The sequence below is a fragment of the Limulus polyphemus genome, unplaced genomic scaffold (assembly GCF_000517525.1).
Source record: "Limulus polyphemus unplaced genomic scaffold, Limulus_polyphemus-2.1.2 Scaffold1266, whole genome shotgun sequence".
NCBI lineage: Eukaryota > Metazoa > Arthropoda > Merostomata > Xiphosura > Limulidae > Limulus > Limulus polyphemus.
The window spans coordinates 68,266-81,661 of NW_013666876.1; the positions used below are offsets into that span (position 1 = coordinate 68,266).

At 35.0% G+C, this 13,396-nt stretch overlaps 1 protein-coding gene across 1 annotated transcript; it reads left to right on the top strand.

The window, feature by feature from the left end:
- Positions 1-5,941: 5,941 nt before the first annotated feature.
- LOC106462843 (gonadotropin-releasing hormone II receptor-like) lies at positions 5,942-11,739 on the top strand (the record flags this gene model as incomplete). The annotated part of the gene is made up of 2 exons (XM_013922806.1): positions 5,942-6,146; positions 11,183-11,739. Coding segments are annotated over 2 exons (762 nt in total), but the record flags the coding sequence as incomplete, so codon positions are not given.
- Positions 11,740-13,396: the final 1,657 nt, after the last annotated feature.

Below are 13,396 nucleotides of genomic sequence, written 5' to 3' on the forward strand. Positions count from 1 at the left end.
ATAAAAGTGCATGATATTTAAATAAGCATCCTTTTCAGGAGAATAATTGCAAAAAGTGTGCTTAAATATAGAAATTAAAACTATAATCAGCATATAGAAACACTATCAGCCTTTGTAAATCATATGTAATATATATAAACGAAAATTATAAATATAAGCAGCAATCTGTATGCAATCCTGCAGAACACTGTCCACCTTTGTAAAACACATGTAATACAAATAAATATATAAATTAAAACAAAAATATAAATTAAAGCCTGTATTTAGCCTTACAAGACTATCATTCTTTATAAGTTGTATTTAATGCTTTATTTATAAAGTGGAATGAAAAAAATGATAGTTATACCTAGTAAGACCATCTGCCTATAGTATCAGGCACTCTGTGTTAAACCTTAGTGACATCGCCCACCTACAGAACTTTAATAACAACATCTGTCTATAAACCTTACTAACACAATCTGCCTAGTAGCATCACTTACCTATAGTAAGCAGTAACACTATCCGCTTTTGTAACTTATTATGTTTGTTAAAACTATAAAGTAAGATGTGTAAAATGAAATATTTTATCAAGAACAATAAAAATCATAGTTATATGGATAGCATGAGGATAAACTAGTGAAACAGTAAGTTTGTCGTTAAAGTAAGGTTTTACTTAACATAATTAAATCTAGACACTGATGATGTAATCACACGTTCGGACATTCTATGATGTCATATCAACACGTCCTCTTTTCCACTTCATGGAATTAACAACACATTTTCTGGACAACTTTCATTGTCTTGTCCACCTGTCATCACAGCCTAGCAACTCTCCCCTAACAACGCACCATCTGATAACGTTTCATGTAACAATGACGTCATTGGCTCTGATGACATCTTCTTACCCCTCCCCTGAGGTCGACACGTGTGTGGCGCCCTCTGGAAACAATAAGTACTCCCAAAGCTACACAATAGGCTATATGTTCTGTGCCCACCACTGGTATCGAATTCCGTTTTTAGCGTTATAAGCCCGCAAACTTACTGCTTAGCCACTGGGAATGACCACTGGTCGAGAGAGTATTGTTAACTTTATTCTAATGCCTTGAGTAAAACATATCCTAAGTTTGAGAGCATAACAGAACGAACTGTAATATAAATGTTTGGCCAGTTTTACAATTCAGAAAATCTTGTACATCTATAACAGATATAAAAGTAAATATGAATGGTATGTGGACAACCTTCCTTCTACATGGAGAACAAAACATTGACCAAACACCGCCCATAGATAACTCCTACCTGCACAAGCCTTCTTGAGAAAGATTAATAAAAATATCACTCTTTTCATTTGACTTAGACTATGTCGAAATGTAATTATACCGGCTGACGTAACCTAGTGGCTAGCATTCCCATATTTCATTCATGGTGTGTGTCGTGTTGGTGCAAAAACGCGCTTTGCACTTTGGAGCCATGGGCGCGTTATAAATGTAACAATCAATACTAATATTCGGTAAGATAAGAGTTGGGCAAAAGTTTGTCATAATTACTGTTGACTAACTATCTTCCTTTCATGTGTATAGTCCACCAATTCCAAATTTAGATGGCTGTGCGTGTAGCTTTTCGTGAAGATTTTGAAACAATAATTTGAAACAAAGGTTATTAATACCATTGTAAGCTGCTACCTAAAAGTTTACAAAATATTGGGCATATATTTAAATTCTTAAATGGTCATCTTAATAAAAAGGCTATTGAGTGATTGTTTGAGAAAAGTAAACAAACGTTCTTACTCAGCATGAGGTGAGCTCTCATAAATATATGACTAGTAGAAATAAACTATTCAAAAAATTAGGCTTATATGGATTAGAGCTGTTTTTTTGTTGAATTTCGCGCAAAGCTACACGAGGGCTATTTGCGCTAGCCGTCTCTAAATTAGCAGTGTAACACTAGAGGGAAGGCAGCTAGTCATCACCACCCACCGCCAACTCTTGGGCTACTCTTTTACCAACGAATAGTGGGATTGACTGCACATTATAACGCCCCCAAAGCTGAAAGGGCGAGCATGTTTGGTGTGACGGGGATTCGAACCCGCGACCCTCAGATTGCGAGTCGAGCGCCCTAACCACCTGGCCATGCCGGGCCTGTAGGTTATTGAAAATAAATCAAACATCCCATCCTTAATACATTTATTCCATGCTTCTAACAAATACCTCCTTACCAGCTTTGCCTTTTTAAAGTATAATTTGATCGTTACTTGGCTGTTAGGCTTGAGAATTCAGTTTTATTTTTTACCTCAATAAGTAAGTTTGTTGTTCTGTTTAAACTTATACTATTTACTGTTTTTATCTGAAGTAGTAATTTTTTTTTCGTAATTGCCAAAAAACACTGATTTTTCAATCTGCCATCTTGAACATTCGAATATCTTTTATACCTGAGGGAGTTTTCGTTTTTCATCAGCAATTTTTCAAACACTTTTCATTCTGCCTCCCAAACTTTTCACCCCCCCCAGTGGTACAGCGGTATGTCTGCGGACTTACAATGCTAGAAACCGGGTTTCGATACCCGTGATGGGCAGAGCACAGATATCTCTATGTGTAACTTTTTGCTTAACTACAAACAAACAAATCCAAAACTTTTCTTTAATTCAGTAAATGTTATCTTTTAACATATACCATTTCATTCCTTATTTTCTTCGTCTGTTGAACATAGAATTAATCAAGAGTTTTACCTTTATCATATTATTGGTTTTATCACATCTTCACATCTTTTATCTCTTTCAAAACTGTTTACTTCGTTCTCGATCTCCTCCACTTTTATTTTAAACATAGTCTTTTATTTCTAAAATTTGAAATTCATAAAAATTAAGAGACATTTTTCATCCAATGAAAGCCATACAACAGTTTTCGATTTTAAGAATGACTTTTAGAGCAGGTTTGTTTTTGGATTGAGCTAAAAGCCATAATGCAATGTGTTCTTAATTACAGGTATAGGAAAAAAATTTAATTACCATTTGGTAAATATATTTGATATAACGAAATATTTCGTAGTTATAGTCATGGTATTAAAAGCACGCGGGGCCAACAGGAAAAAGTTAGCACTGTATAGTATGCGAGAAAATAATTCAAATCTTCTCAATGTTATAGAGGTTAAGTACGTTATATTAAAATGATTTTGGAAATTCACCGCATCATTACAGTCCATGTCTCCGCGTCTCGTACTATTTTATCTGATGGCTGTGAATCTTGACAATAATTCTCAGCAAACGTTTCGTTGCAAGGCTGTCACGTAAAAAGCACACCACTAATCGCGGGAGGATTTCCATAAGCCATCTATTGTACAAGGACGACGATTTACCGGCGTCCTTTTCAACAATACGAACATACAAAAATCCATAAGCACGCGTCTGACGACCTCATCAGTATGTCTTCATGTGAAACAACATGAATACTGGTTTCATACTCCAGGCCCCCAGTAGCACGCAGTATGTCTGTGGACTTAAAATGCTAGAAACTAGGTTTCGATACCCGTGGTGGGCAGAGCACAGATAACCCATTGTGTAGCTTTGTGCTTAACTACAAACAAACAAACAAATTCATACTCCAGATGCTTGAGGTATGCAATAGTTGAACAGATATGTCGTTAAAGCAGTTTGTTTACACGTGGCTTGTGTTTTTATACAAATGGAAATTTTCCTACTTGTGCTGTATACTGTTGTGTGGGAAACATGGACGGCTTTGGCCACTGACCCTTACTTTGTGGAGTCTCGCTAGTTGCAAGACATTGCACTTTGCTTACCCCAGCTGGGGTACGACATGTTGCAGGTCTCTTTCTGGATGATTCTAGCGTCCCAAAGTGATCAGTATTACTTTGTTTCTAAGACCTTTAAGTACAAGGGATGTCCTAAGTCTTGAAAACTTTCAGTCCTCAGTCTAAGCACATCTTTATGATCTGAATGTATGAATATTTTGCGTCGGAAAGGGTTGTTACAATCTCGGTGGTATAACACTACCTACGAACACCAAACAATGTCAAAAATAGTTCTGATACATGTCGTTCCACCTTATCTTGGTTGTTTTTTTTTTCACGTAACTTGCTAATTTGTATATTCAAAATTGTTTTAATACAGCGCACTCAACCCTCTGTATATTTAAAAGAAATATTTAGTTACCTATGAAATACTTTAGACATACTTGGAACTGAATGCCACTTGGCTTTTCAACACCTTCCAGAACATTTTCCAAACATCTTGCCAAATATTACAAGCTTGACTTTTATTCTCATCACATTGATTGTTTTTAGTTGTTTTTTGTTTGGTCCTGAGGCCGCTTAAGTTCATTGGAGCAACTTAGATGCTGATGTATTATCGGTGATTCCAGGGTAGATTTTACCTGGTGGCGTACATCTCCTCTCGTGGTATCTATCCCTAATTGAAAGACTAGAGAGAAAGCGACTAGTCCCCTCTTGGGCTACTCTTGTAGCAACAAATAGTGGGATTGATTGTCACATAAGAAATAGGTGAGAGGGGAGACAATCCTACAAGAGCTTTGGGTATAAAAATTTTCCACTTCGTCAGGTAACTGTTGAATTTACCAATATCATTTATAAGTCACATACAAAATAAAAAAGTATTTTAAGCATAGAAATGATAAATATCATCTAAACTTGGAATTGATTTCACTTCAGAATCTGAGATCGATTTCTTTTTCGTAATACGTTTTAAAATTCCAAAAAAGATGACTGTTCAGAAGTGATATGTTTTGCTTGTTTACTGGATAGTATACAGAGTTCACCAAGACATTTTCCTCGACTCTCCAGATGTCTAACTTACCATCACTATAAGTAACTTGGGAAAACCTTAGCAACAGGTTCTATACTGATCTTGTTAATGTGATATTACTTAAGTTAAGCGTACTAGTTCGTCCAAAGTGACGACAATATGTACTTTTGGAGAGACTTGTGAGCATAGCTCTTTTGTGTTTTGCCCTCAGTGGCACAGAGGTATGTCTGCGGAATTACAACGCTAGAAACCGGGTTTCGATATCCGTGGTGGGCAGAACACAGATAGCCCATTATGTAGCTTTGTGCTTAATTAGAAACAAACATACAAACAACCCTTTTGTGTTTTTTTAAACATTCATTCGTGTGTAATATATTATTTCCAGTTTCAAGAATGACGTGTTTTTGGGTTACTTTAGGATGATAAACTGTTTAACTTTCTTCAATACCTTTAATTTATGACTGGCATTCAGTCATGGAATTTTCTGGTTTTTTTCATGCTGAAATCACACTTTCCCTTGCCTTGCTAATATGATTCAAACTACAGGTATCCCCTTTTTTTTTAATATTAAAATATTGTGCCTTACATGCTCTATTTACCACAGAATAGATCTTCGTATTGGGAAGAGTTATAATGTAACCCTCCAAAAGGGGTCAGTTTTAGGTGTCATTTGCACTTTCAAATCATCACATTTTAATTGAAAAGCAAGAAAAAGGTCAGGAAGTTTCACCCGTGTAATCACAGGTTACAGGGAAAGCCAGAAGCAAGGTTATTTAATAAGTTTATTTGTAATTAAGCACAAAGCTACACAATGGGCTACCTGTGCTCTGCCCATCACGGGTATCAAAACCCGGATTCTAGCGTTGTAAGTCCGCAGACATACCGCTGTGCCACTGGGGGGCAGTTATTTAATAAACAAATTGTTACCCTCTGTAAATAACATCAGAAGCAAAACTAGCTTTGCATGACCCCTGTATAAGTCTTATAAAGATATTTCCTAATAGAAGAATAAACGCAAACTAATCATTATGAATTTTATATTTTTGTACAAAATTATTCAACCTAAACATGAATCTTTCCAACTATGCTATGTTAACTCTACACTAAATTTAATATATAGTGCTAATAAATTATCATCATTTGTGTATTTCAAGTTTAATTATAATGTTATTTTACTTTGTTCACTCTTAGAGTATTATATTTCGAGTTCAACGCCATCCAGATTATCCTGATTTCAAACAGTGTGTGAGTTTTGGCTTTTTCTCCGAGCTTTGGCAAGATCGAGCCTACAACATATTCTGTTTACTGGCCCTTTATCTAGTACCGTTGGCCATCATCATCTTCTGTTATTCTCGCATCTTGTGGGTGATATCCAGAAGATCACATGATAATGAAGGTAAATATTTGTAATTATCACATACAGTAATCTTAAGATTAACTGGAACAAGTATTCTAAATGTAATGTCACAGACTACATTCGCTATCCCAGCGTCAACTTGGAAACAAATGTTTAAAAGTCTTGACTGGATATTCAAACAATTTGTTATGAAAGTAAATAGTCGCAAATGTCTGTGGATAGACATACATGATTTGCACAAAAATTTGTTGGGTACCACGGGAATTTTGAAATTGAATTTGCTATGAGAGCATACACCACAAATTGGCAAGGTAAGAGGTGGGTATAACAATGGGTTATACTATTTTACCACTGTAGCTTGTGATGAGGATGAAAGCCATTTGTAGGAGTGGGATGTATGTGAGTGGTATTGAATAGCCATTCATGTGGGCCTTTATGGTTGGTCCTGCACATTTGTTATCAGCACTGCTAAAGCCAATTAATGGAGCTGTAGAATATTATGGACTGGGCCAGAATTGAGTTAAAGCTAAAATAAATCAACAGCCTGTCACTAAACTACAGCAGTGTTAAGGTGGTGGGCCTCACCATTGTATAAGAGGATATTCTGAATGTGCATGAGCAGCAAGTCAAAAACCTTGGTACTTGTACACTGTAACTGAATGTGTCAAGGACGTTTAGGTGCAATATGATGTTGAAAATGCGTGGAAGACAATTGACACATCTGGCCTATCTGGACAATGCAAGCTGTAGTGCTATTACTTTAGGCTGTTGCTGATGATTCTTTGGCCCTTAACTGTATAGAAGAATGCAATAACAAAGGAGAAGGTCATCAAAAGGAAATATAATACGGCAGAAAATACTTGGCAACTTAATTTCGAATTAGAGCAACATCAGAGAAGAAAAGGCAATGATGGTCCAGGCAACAGATACAACATGAGACGTGGATTTCTTAGTGGGGTGTAAATGAACAACATCTTCTTTGAAGTCAAATTTCGTCAATCATCCCTAGTGTGCTGAAATTCATGTTCGATAGTATCATCACCAAACAATGAGAAAAAGTGTGGCATGTTTTATTCCAATCTATGCCAAGATTGTCAGTCACATAGGGGTACTCTAGAACGCTTATTGTATGCCCAGCTAGGTGCACTTTGTTGTGGCTGTTACATTTCGTTACACAATCCAGTTTCATGAGTATTTATGCAGACTATTGGAGATATGTTTAAGTCACCATGGCAGCAGGGTTACTACAGTGGTACGTGGACACTCTTTGTAAAAGAGGACATTCGTACCATACTATAAATAAATGACCTTATAACACGAACTTGTTTTTATTTAATTAGATACTCAACGTTTATTTTACAGCTTCTTCAGGAGCGTTCCACTAAAACACAAACCGTAACTGACAGTACAAAGCTCCAACACTTTGGTGTTATAGGGTCTTCCGTTTCTAATATCAAAATGTCTTCTGTACACCAATATGCACTACATAAATTAAATAATGACATTCGTGTAATGTGGACTCAATTTCAAGAAGTGTGAAACAAGAGTTCAGACCTGTTAGGTTGAACGAGTAGTAGATAGGCAAGTCTTTGTGAATGGCAGTGTGTAGGTCACTTTCCAGAGGCAATAACCAGAACCAGTTTGAGACAGTACATCACTGTCTGGTCTTTGTCAGGAATGATTGCATTGATAATAAAGTTGTTGGTACTATGGGAGAATGGAATAGAGGAGGCTCATCAGCAAAAAGCTGTTGAAATATTGTGATCTCCGACAGTCGTGTTCCGATCATGGGTATGTGGATGGGTGAGCTCTAATCTCCGACAGTAGTGTTCCGATCATGGGTATGTGGATGGGTGAACTCTAAACTCCGACAGTCGTGTTCCGATCATGGGTATGTGTATGGGTGAACTCTAAACTCCGACAGTCGTGTTCCGATCATGGGTATGTGGATGGGTGAACTCTAAACTCCGACAGTCGTTTTCCGATCATGGGTATGTGGATGGGTGAACTCTACGTGATTGAAGTTGGATGTAAAGGATTTGTTGAGATATCAGTTAATCACTTACTTGATGATATGAAATGTTTGGGAATAATGCAAAAAAATATTATTACTAAGTTTCAGAATGTTGTGAAAATGCTTTAATGCTGCTATTTAGGAAAGTAGAGCATGTTAGTCAAAAGGGGTGAAATCTACTGAATTATGATACCCAAAAACAGAGTTACCATTTGCTGATAGTGATTGTATAAGGTAAATGTGATGGAAAGTACTTGGGAATGTCAGTGAGGGAGTGGTTCAGAGATGCTGGTTAATATGTCTTTTCCTCATGACCCCGCGAGTGGATTGGTCATATATATATATGTGATCTCATACAGCAGTGATGTCCAAAACCCTAATGAAGATACTCTCGCCAGCTCGTGTGAGAACCACGCACAGTGTGTTTAATACAGATGAACAAGTAGAAGTCTTAACACTAACGGAAAGTAATATGAATAACAAGTATCAAATAATTGGCCTGATTCTCCATTACTATCAACATTATCCTTCACTTTTAATGCACATATTTTAACCATCAACTTAATAAAACATTTTAACACTTTCTGTTTCATGCAGTATGTTGAACTATTTTTTGTTGGACACAGTATGTCAAACTACCTTTTCATACAGCATGTTGAGTTACCTTCTATTTAGGATATTATGTTGAACTGTCTTGTGTTTGATACAATATGTTGAATTACTTACTGTATGACACACTATGATGAGCTTCTTTCTGTTTGATAAAGATAATTTAATTTTATTATTTAACTCAACTTGAATAGAGGTAGTGATTTGGTTGTGACTCAACATTGTATTAAATAAACTTTATCATAGATATATATTAGCTCACATTTTCATTTTTTGTGAAAGGAGAGAAAGGCTATAGCCAATATCAAATGTTTTTAAGCTTGACAAAAATAGTTTATTTCGTAATCAGATTTGCGGGTTCGAATATCAGTCGATCTCAGTTTTCACTACAGAAAAGTTCTAGATTCGGGGAGTGGTGTTGCACTTTAAAAGTGGCGTTAAATTAATAACTTTCAACGTGTTGGTCGTTTTGATTATTTCTATTTCATTGTTCTTTTTACAGTTAATATTAATAATTTATTAATTTATTTTTGGAAAGAAATTATAAAGGAAAAGGAAAAGTTTGTTTTTTGGATTACGCGCAAAACTACAAGCTGTAGCTTGTATTGTAGCTGTTTGAGCTACCGGCCCAAATTTTGGAGTTATAGAATATGGAGAAGGCAGTTAGTCAACATTAGCCACCGCCAACTGTTGAACTACCTTCATTTGACTGAATAGTGGGATTTCAGCGATATTTATACGACAATATACGCGATGTTAACAGTAACTATATCTGTCACAATATTCACTAAGTTAACAGCAAGTATGAGCTAGATAATATTCACTATGTTAATAGTAACGAGAGCTAGATAATATGCCTTAAGTTAACAGTAACTAAAGCTAGACAACATGCACTAGGTTGACAATAAGTGGAGCTAGACAATATGCAATATGTTAACAGTAACTTATTCCATACAATACACCCGATTTTAACATTTTTTTCGTGTACTCTATACATAATTTTATAACAGAAACCTAATAACGTTTCTCGTTTTCTTCTTTAAGAAACTTCAACAACCAAAGAACGTGTTTTTGTCCTTATTCTAATCTCTTTCAATAATTACAAAAAGTGTTTTCTTCAAATGGAATTTCATCATGAAACTTTAAGTGTTTTAGGATAACATCTCATCTCTTCTATAAATAAATAGTTTCATCTTCGTAATTTATCAAAACATAAAACTATGTGCAATGACATTATCTAAGATCATAGAAGATATCTTAATGACTTTATGTGTCTCCATTTTATAATATACTTAAAGCGTGTGCATGTGTGACACACAAAATAGGAAAAGAGGTACATGAAATTTAAGATAAAACCCCAGTAGACGTTTCAATGTGGATCACACGCTACACATCCATATACTATGCGATTTACGGACTATGTTATTTAAAATGATTTGTTTACGAACTTGTGTAAACACGTTAACTGTACACATAACATCAATACGCGTTATACGTTTTATTGCAACATTTTATACGTTGCTATACCCTAAACATACAAAAATATTCATGTTGTTTTCTAGGTTTGTGTGTACTACCATGAATATATTATTGAGTGAGTCATATAAAATCCCGTGTTTTGACTATAAAAAAACTCATAAGAACAGAACAAACGAGTCAATTTGAGAAGAAAATCGGAAGCAGTATATTATTTTCTGTTTTACAAAGTTTGTGGAATAATTATGACTGTTTTGTTTTTCATGATGCTTATGACATTTTATTATAAGTTAATATGAAATGCTGTTCTGGGTATATTAAGTCATTATAACCAAAAATCTCTCAAAAAACAAAGGCTTTATGAACATCTACAAACACACATTTTAACGACTGTTCTCAGATAGAAAAAAAAGCATTTCATGAAAATTGAGAGCCGTGTATTTTCAAAAACAAATATAAAAACAGTTTCATCGTGATTGAAAGTTGAAAAGTTTTATCATTCAGAAATAAGATATTACCTATAACTTATAGCACTGGTGTAAGTGATAGAAAATAAGATATTACCTATAACTTATAGCACTGGTGTAAGTGATAGAAAATAAGATATTACCTATAACTTATAGCACTGGTATAAATGATAGAAAATAAGATATTACCTATAACTTATAGCACTGGTGTAAATGATAGAAAATAAGATATTACCTATAACTTATAGCACTGGTGTAAATGATAGAAAATAAGATATTACCTATAACTTATAGCACTGGTGTAAATGATAGAAAATAAGATATTACCTATAACTTATAACACTGGTGTAAATGATAGAAAATAAGATATTACCTATAACTTATAGCACTGGTGTAAATGATAGAAAATAAGATATTACCTATAACTTATAGCACTGGTCTAAATGATAGGCAATATATTTGATGAAGTTTTTTGTGATATATAATAGTTTTAGTGGTGTTTATTTTAGAGGACATGGACAGAGGTCACCAGTACAGAGGTCGACTCCGTCTGCGACGTTCAGACATGGCACGCATTGAACGAACTCGAGCTCGGACACTCAGGATGACGATTATCATCGTTCTGGCCTTCTTCTGGTGCTGGACGCCTTATGTGGTTATCGTTTTATGGTACCAGATTGACGTAGAATCAGCCACAAAGCTAGCTACAGAGATCCAGTCGGCGCTGTTCATGTTTGCAGTCTCCAACTCCTGTGTTAATCCCCTTGTGTATGGGAGCTATGCTTTCAGCTACAGGAACATCTGGAAGACTTGTTGTTCTAGTCTGAACTGCCCCGTGTCTCTTTCTCGGTGTGCCGTCACTTCGAACACTACTCGAGCTACTCACCTTCATGACAGGAACAACGATAATTCCCCAAAACAGTTTGAAATGAACGAAAATATACGTCGAACACCCCCTCAAGAGGTGCTTAGCTCCTGTCATTGTCGTGAATATCAGTATCCACAGCTTGAGGTGAATGCAGACACAGGTTATCCGTATTCTACAAGTGATAAGATGTACGAATAATTGAACCTATCGGTGTACTGCTAGATACAGAATATTCCAGTATTTTAAATACCATACTAGAAACATGCTGTACGATAATAACGGAACCTTCATGCTCTACCGATTACAGAATAAACAAATATTTCATACATTTTACCATCCACATCCGAAACTATTCTTCTTCATAAGACTACAAACTATAATTAAAGGAGAAAACTGGTTTAGCTTTTCACGTTCTACTAAGTGCAAAAGGCTGTAAAACTTTGAAATAGAAATGACGAGTCCTGTATAAGATAAATGTTCTTACTAATTGGGAAGCAGCCAGTACGTTTAGATAGTGAATGATAAAAAAAAGGTATTGCAACAGGTAACCTGACTGAGGTTTAAGATATCACTGATAGAACGATGTTACTTACACTTTAATTTATTGCTTATACATTACAGCTATTAAAAATGTTTATTTAAATACTCTGATATTTTAAATAAGCATTCTCACCCTAATATTGTGAAATGTACAGCATATTGCCCAGGTTATCTGTGTTAAATGATATATCGTAGAGTATATTATCCAAGCTCTACTAGCTACAAAATGTATCAGACGTAAAGTTAATCCGTATCTATTTAGTACAGCTCATACGAGTAGCACAGATAGTCCATAATTTACTAGCAACAGAATACAATAGTAATAGAAATGATAATACATGTTTTAACTACCAAAAGAAAATACGAATAGGACAAGTTATCCACGTTTTGCTAGCGACAAAATTCAATAGTAATACAACAATTCACGTTTTTGTTCGCGACAGATGATTTTGTACGACTACTACAGATGGTTCGAGTTTTACAAACGACGGAATATACCGAGTAACACAGAAACTTGACGTTTTACTGAAAGTGAATGTACGAGTTGTAAAGTTTACTGTGGATATAGTATACGAATAAACCATAATACATAATTATGTTACATAATACGTTAGAGATACCATTTACGAGTAGTTCAAATTAACATTTCTCTATGTATACGATATAGTATACAAATAAAACAAGCCTTCATAATACATTAGAGATACCATTTACGAGTAGTTCAAATTAACATTTCTCTACTAGGTATGAGAATATGCGAGAAGTAAAAATATTTTATTTCTTGTAGTGAAAGCATGTACAAGTGAACCAGGAGATCAAATGAGAAATATAAGTAGTTTGTGTTGATACTGTTAATGGACGTTATTAAAAGTATCAAAGTACTGCACCAACATGGCTTTTACTGAAATTTTATAACCCATGTATTGTGCATTTATAATTTTATAGAATTATATTCTTGTCATATCCTTCTAAATATCCCGGTATCTATATGTATATAGTTTCTTCAAACGATTTTATTTGCTTAACTTGTAGAGAACGATGTCCATTTTCTCTTGAAAAGATGGACTTTCTTATGATTCTCTGAGAATCTTGATGAAAGGTTCCGTTGAAATTGTTAAAATAATAACGTAGCGTTTTGACAAAGTAAAAATAGAGACTATTTTATTTACAATAAATCAACAAAAGCTAGAAAAGTGCCCAAAGCAGCGTTTCTAAACAGTCAAAAGAGATGTCTAAGTACATTCTGAATATATTGTGTCTCTAGACTGAACAAATTAGTCTCTACATAGTTGAACGAACAGGGCAACTTTGAATG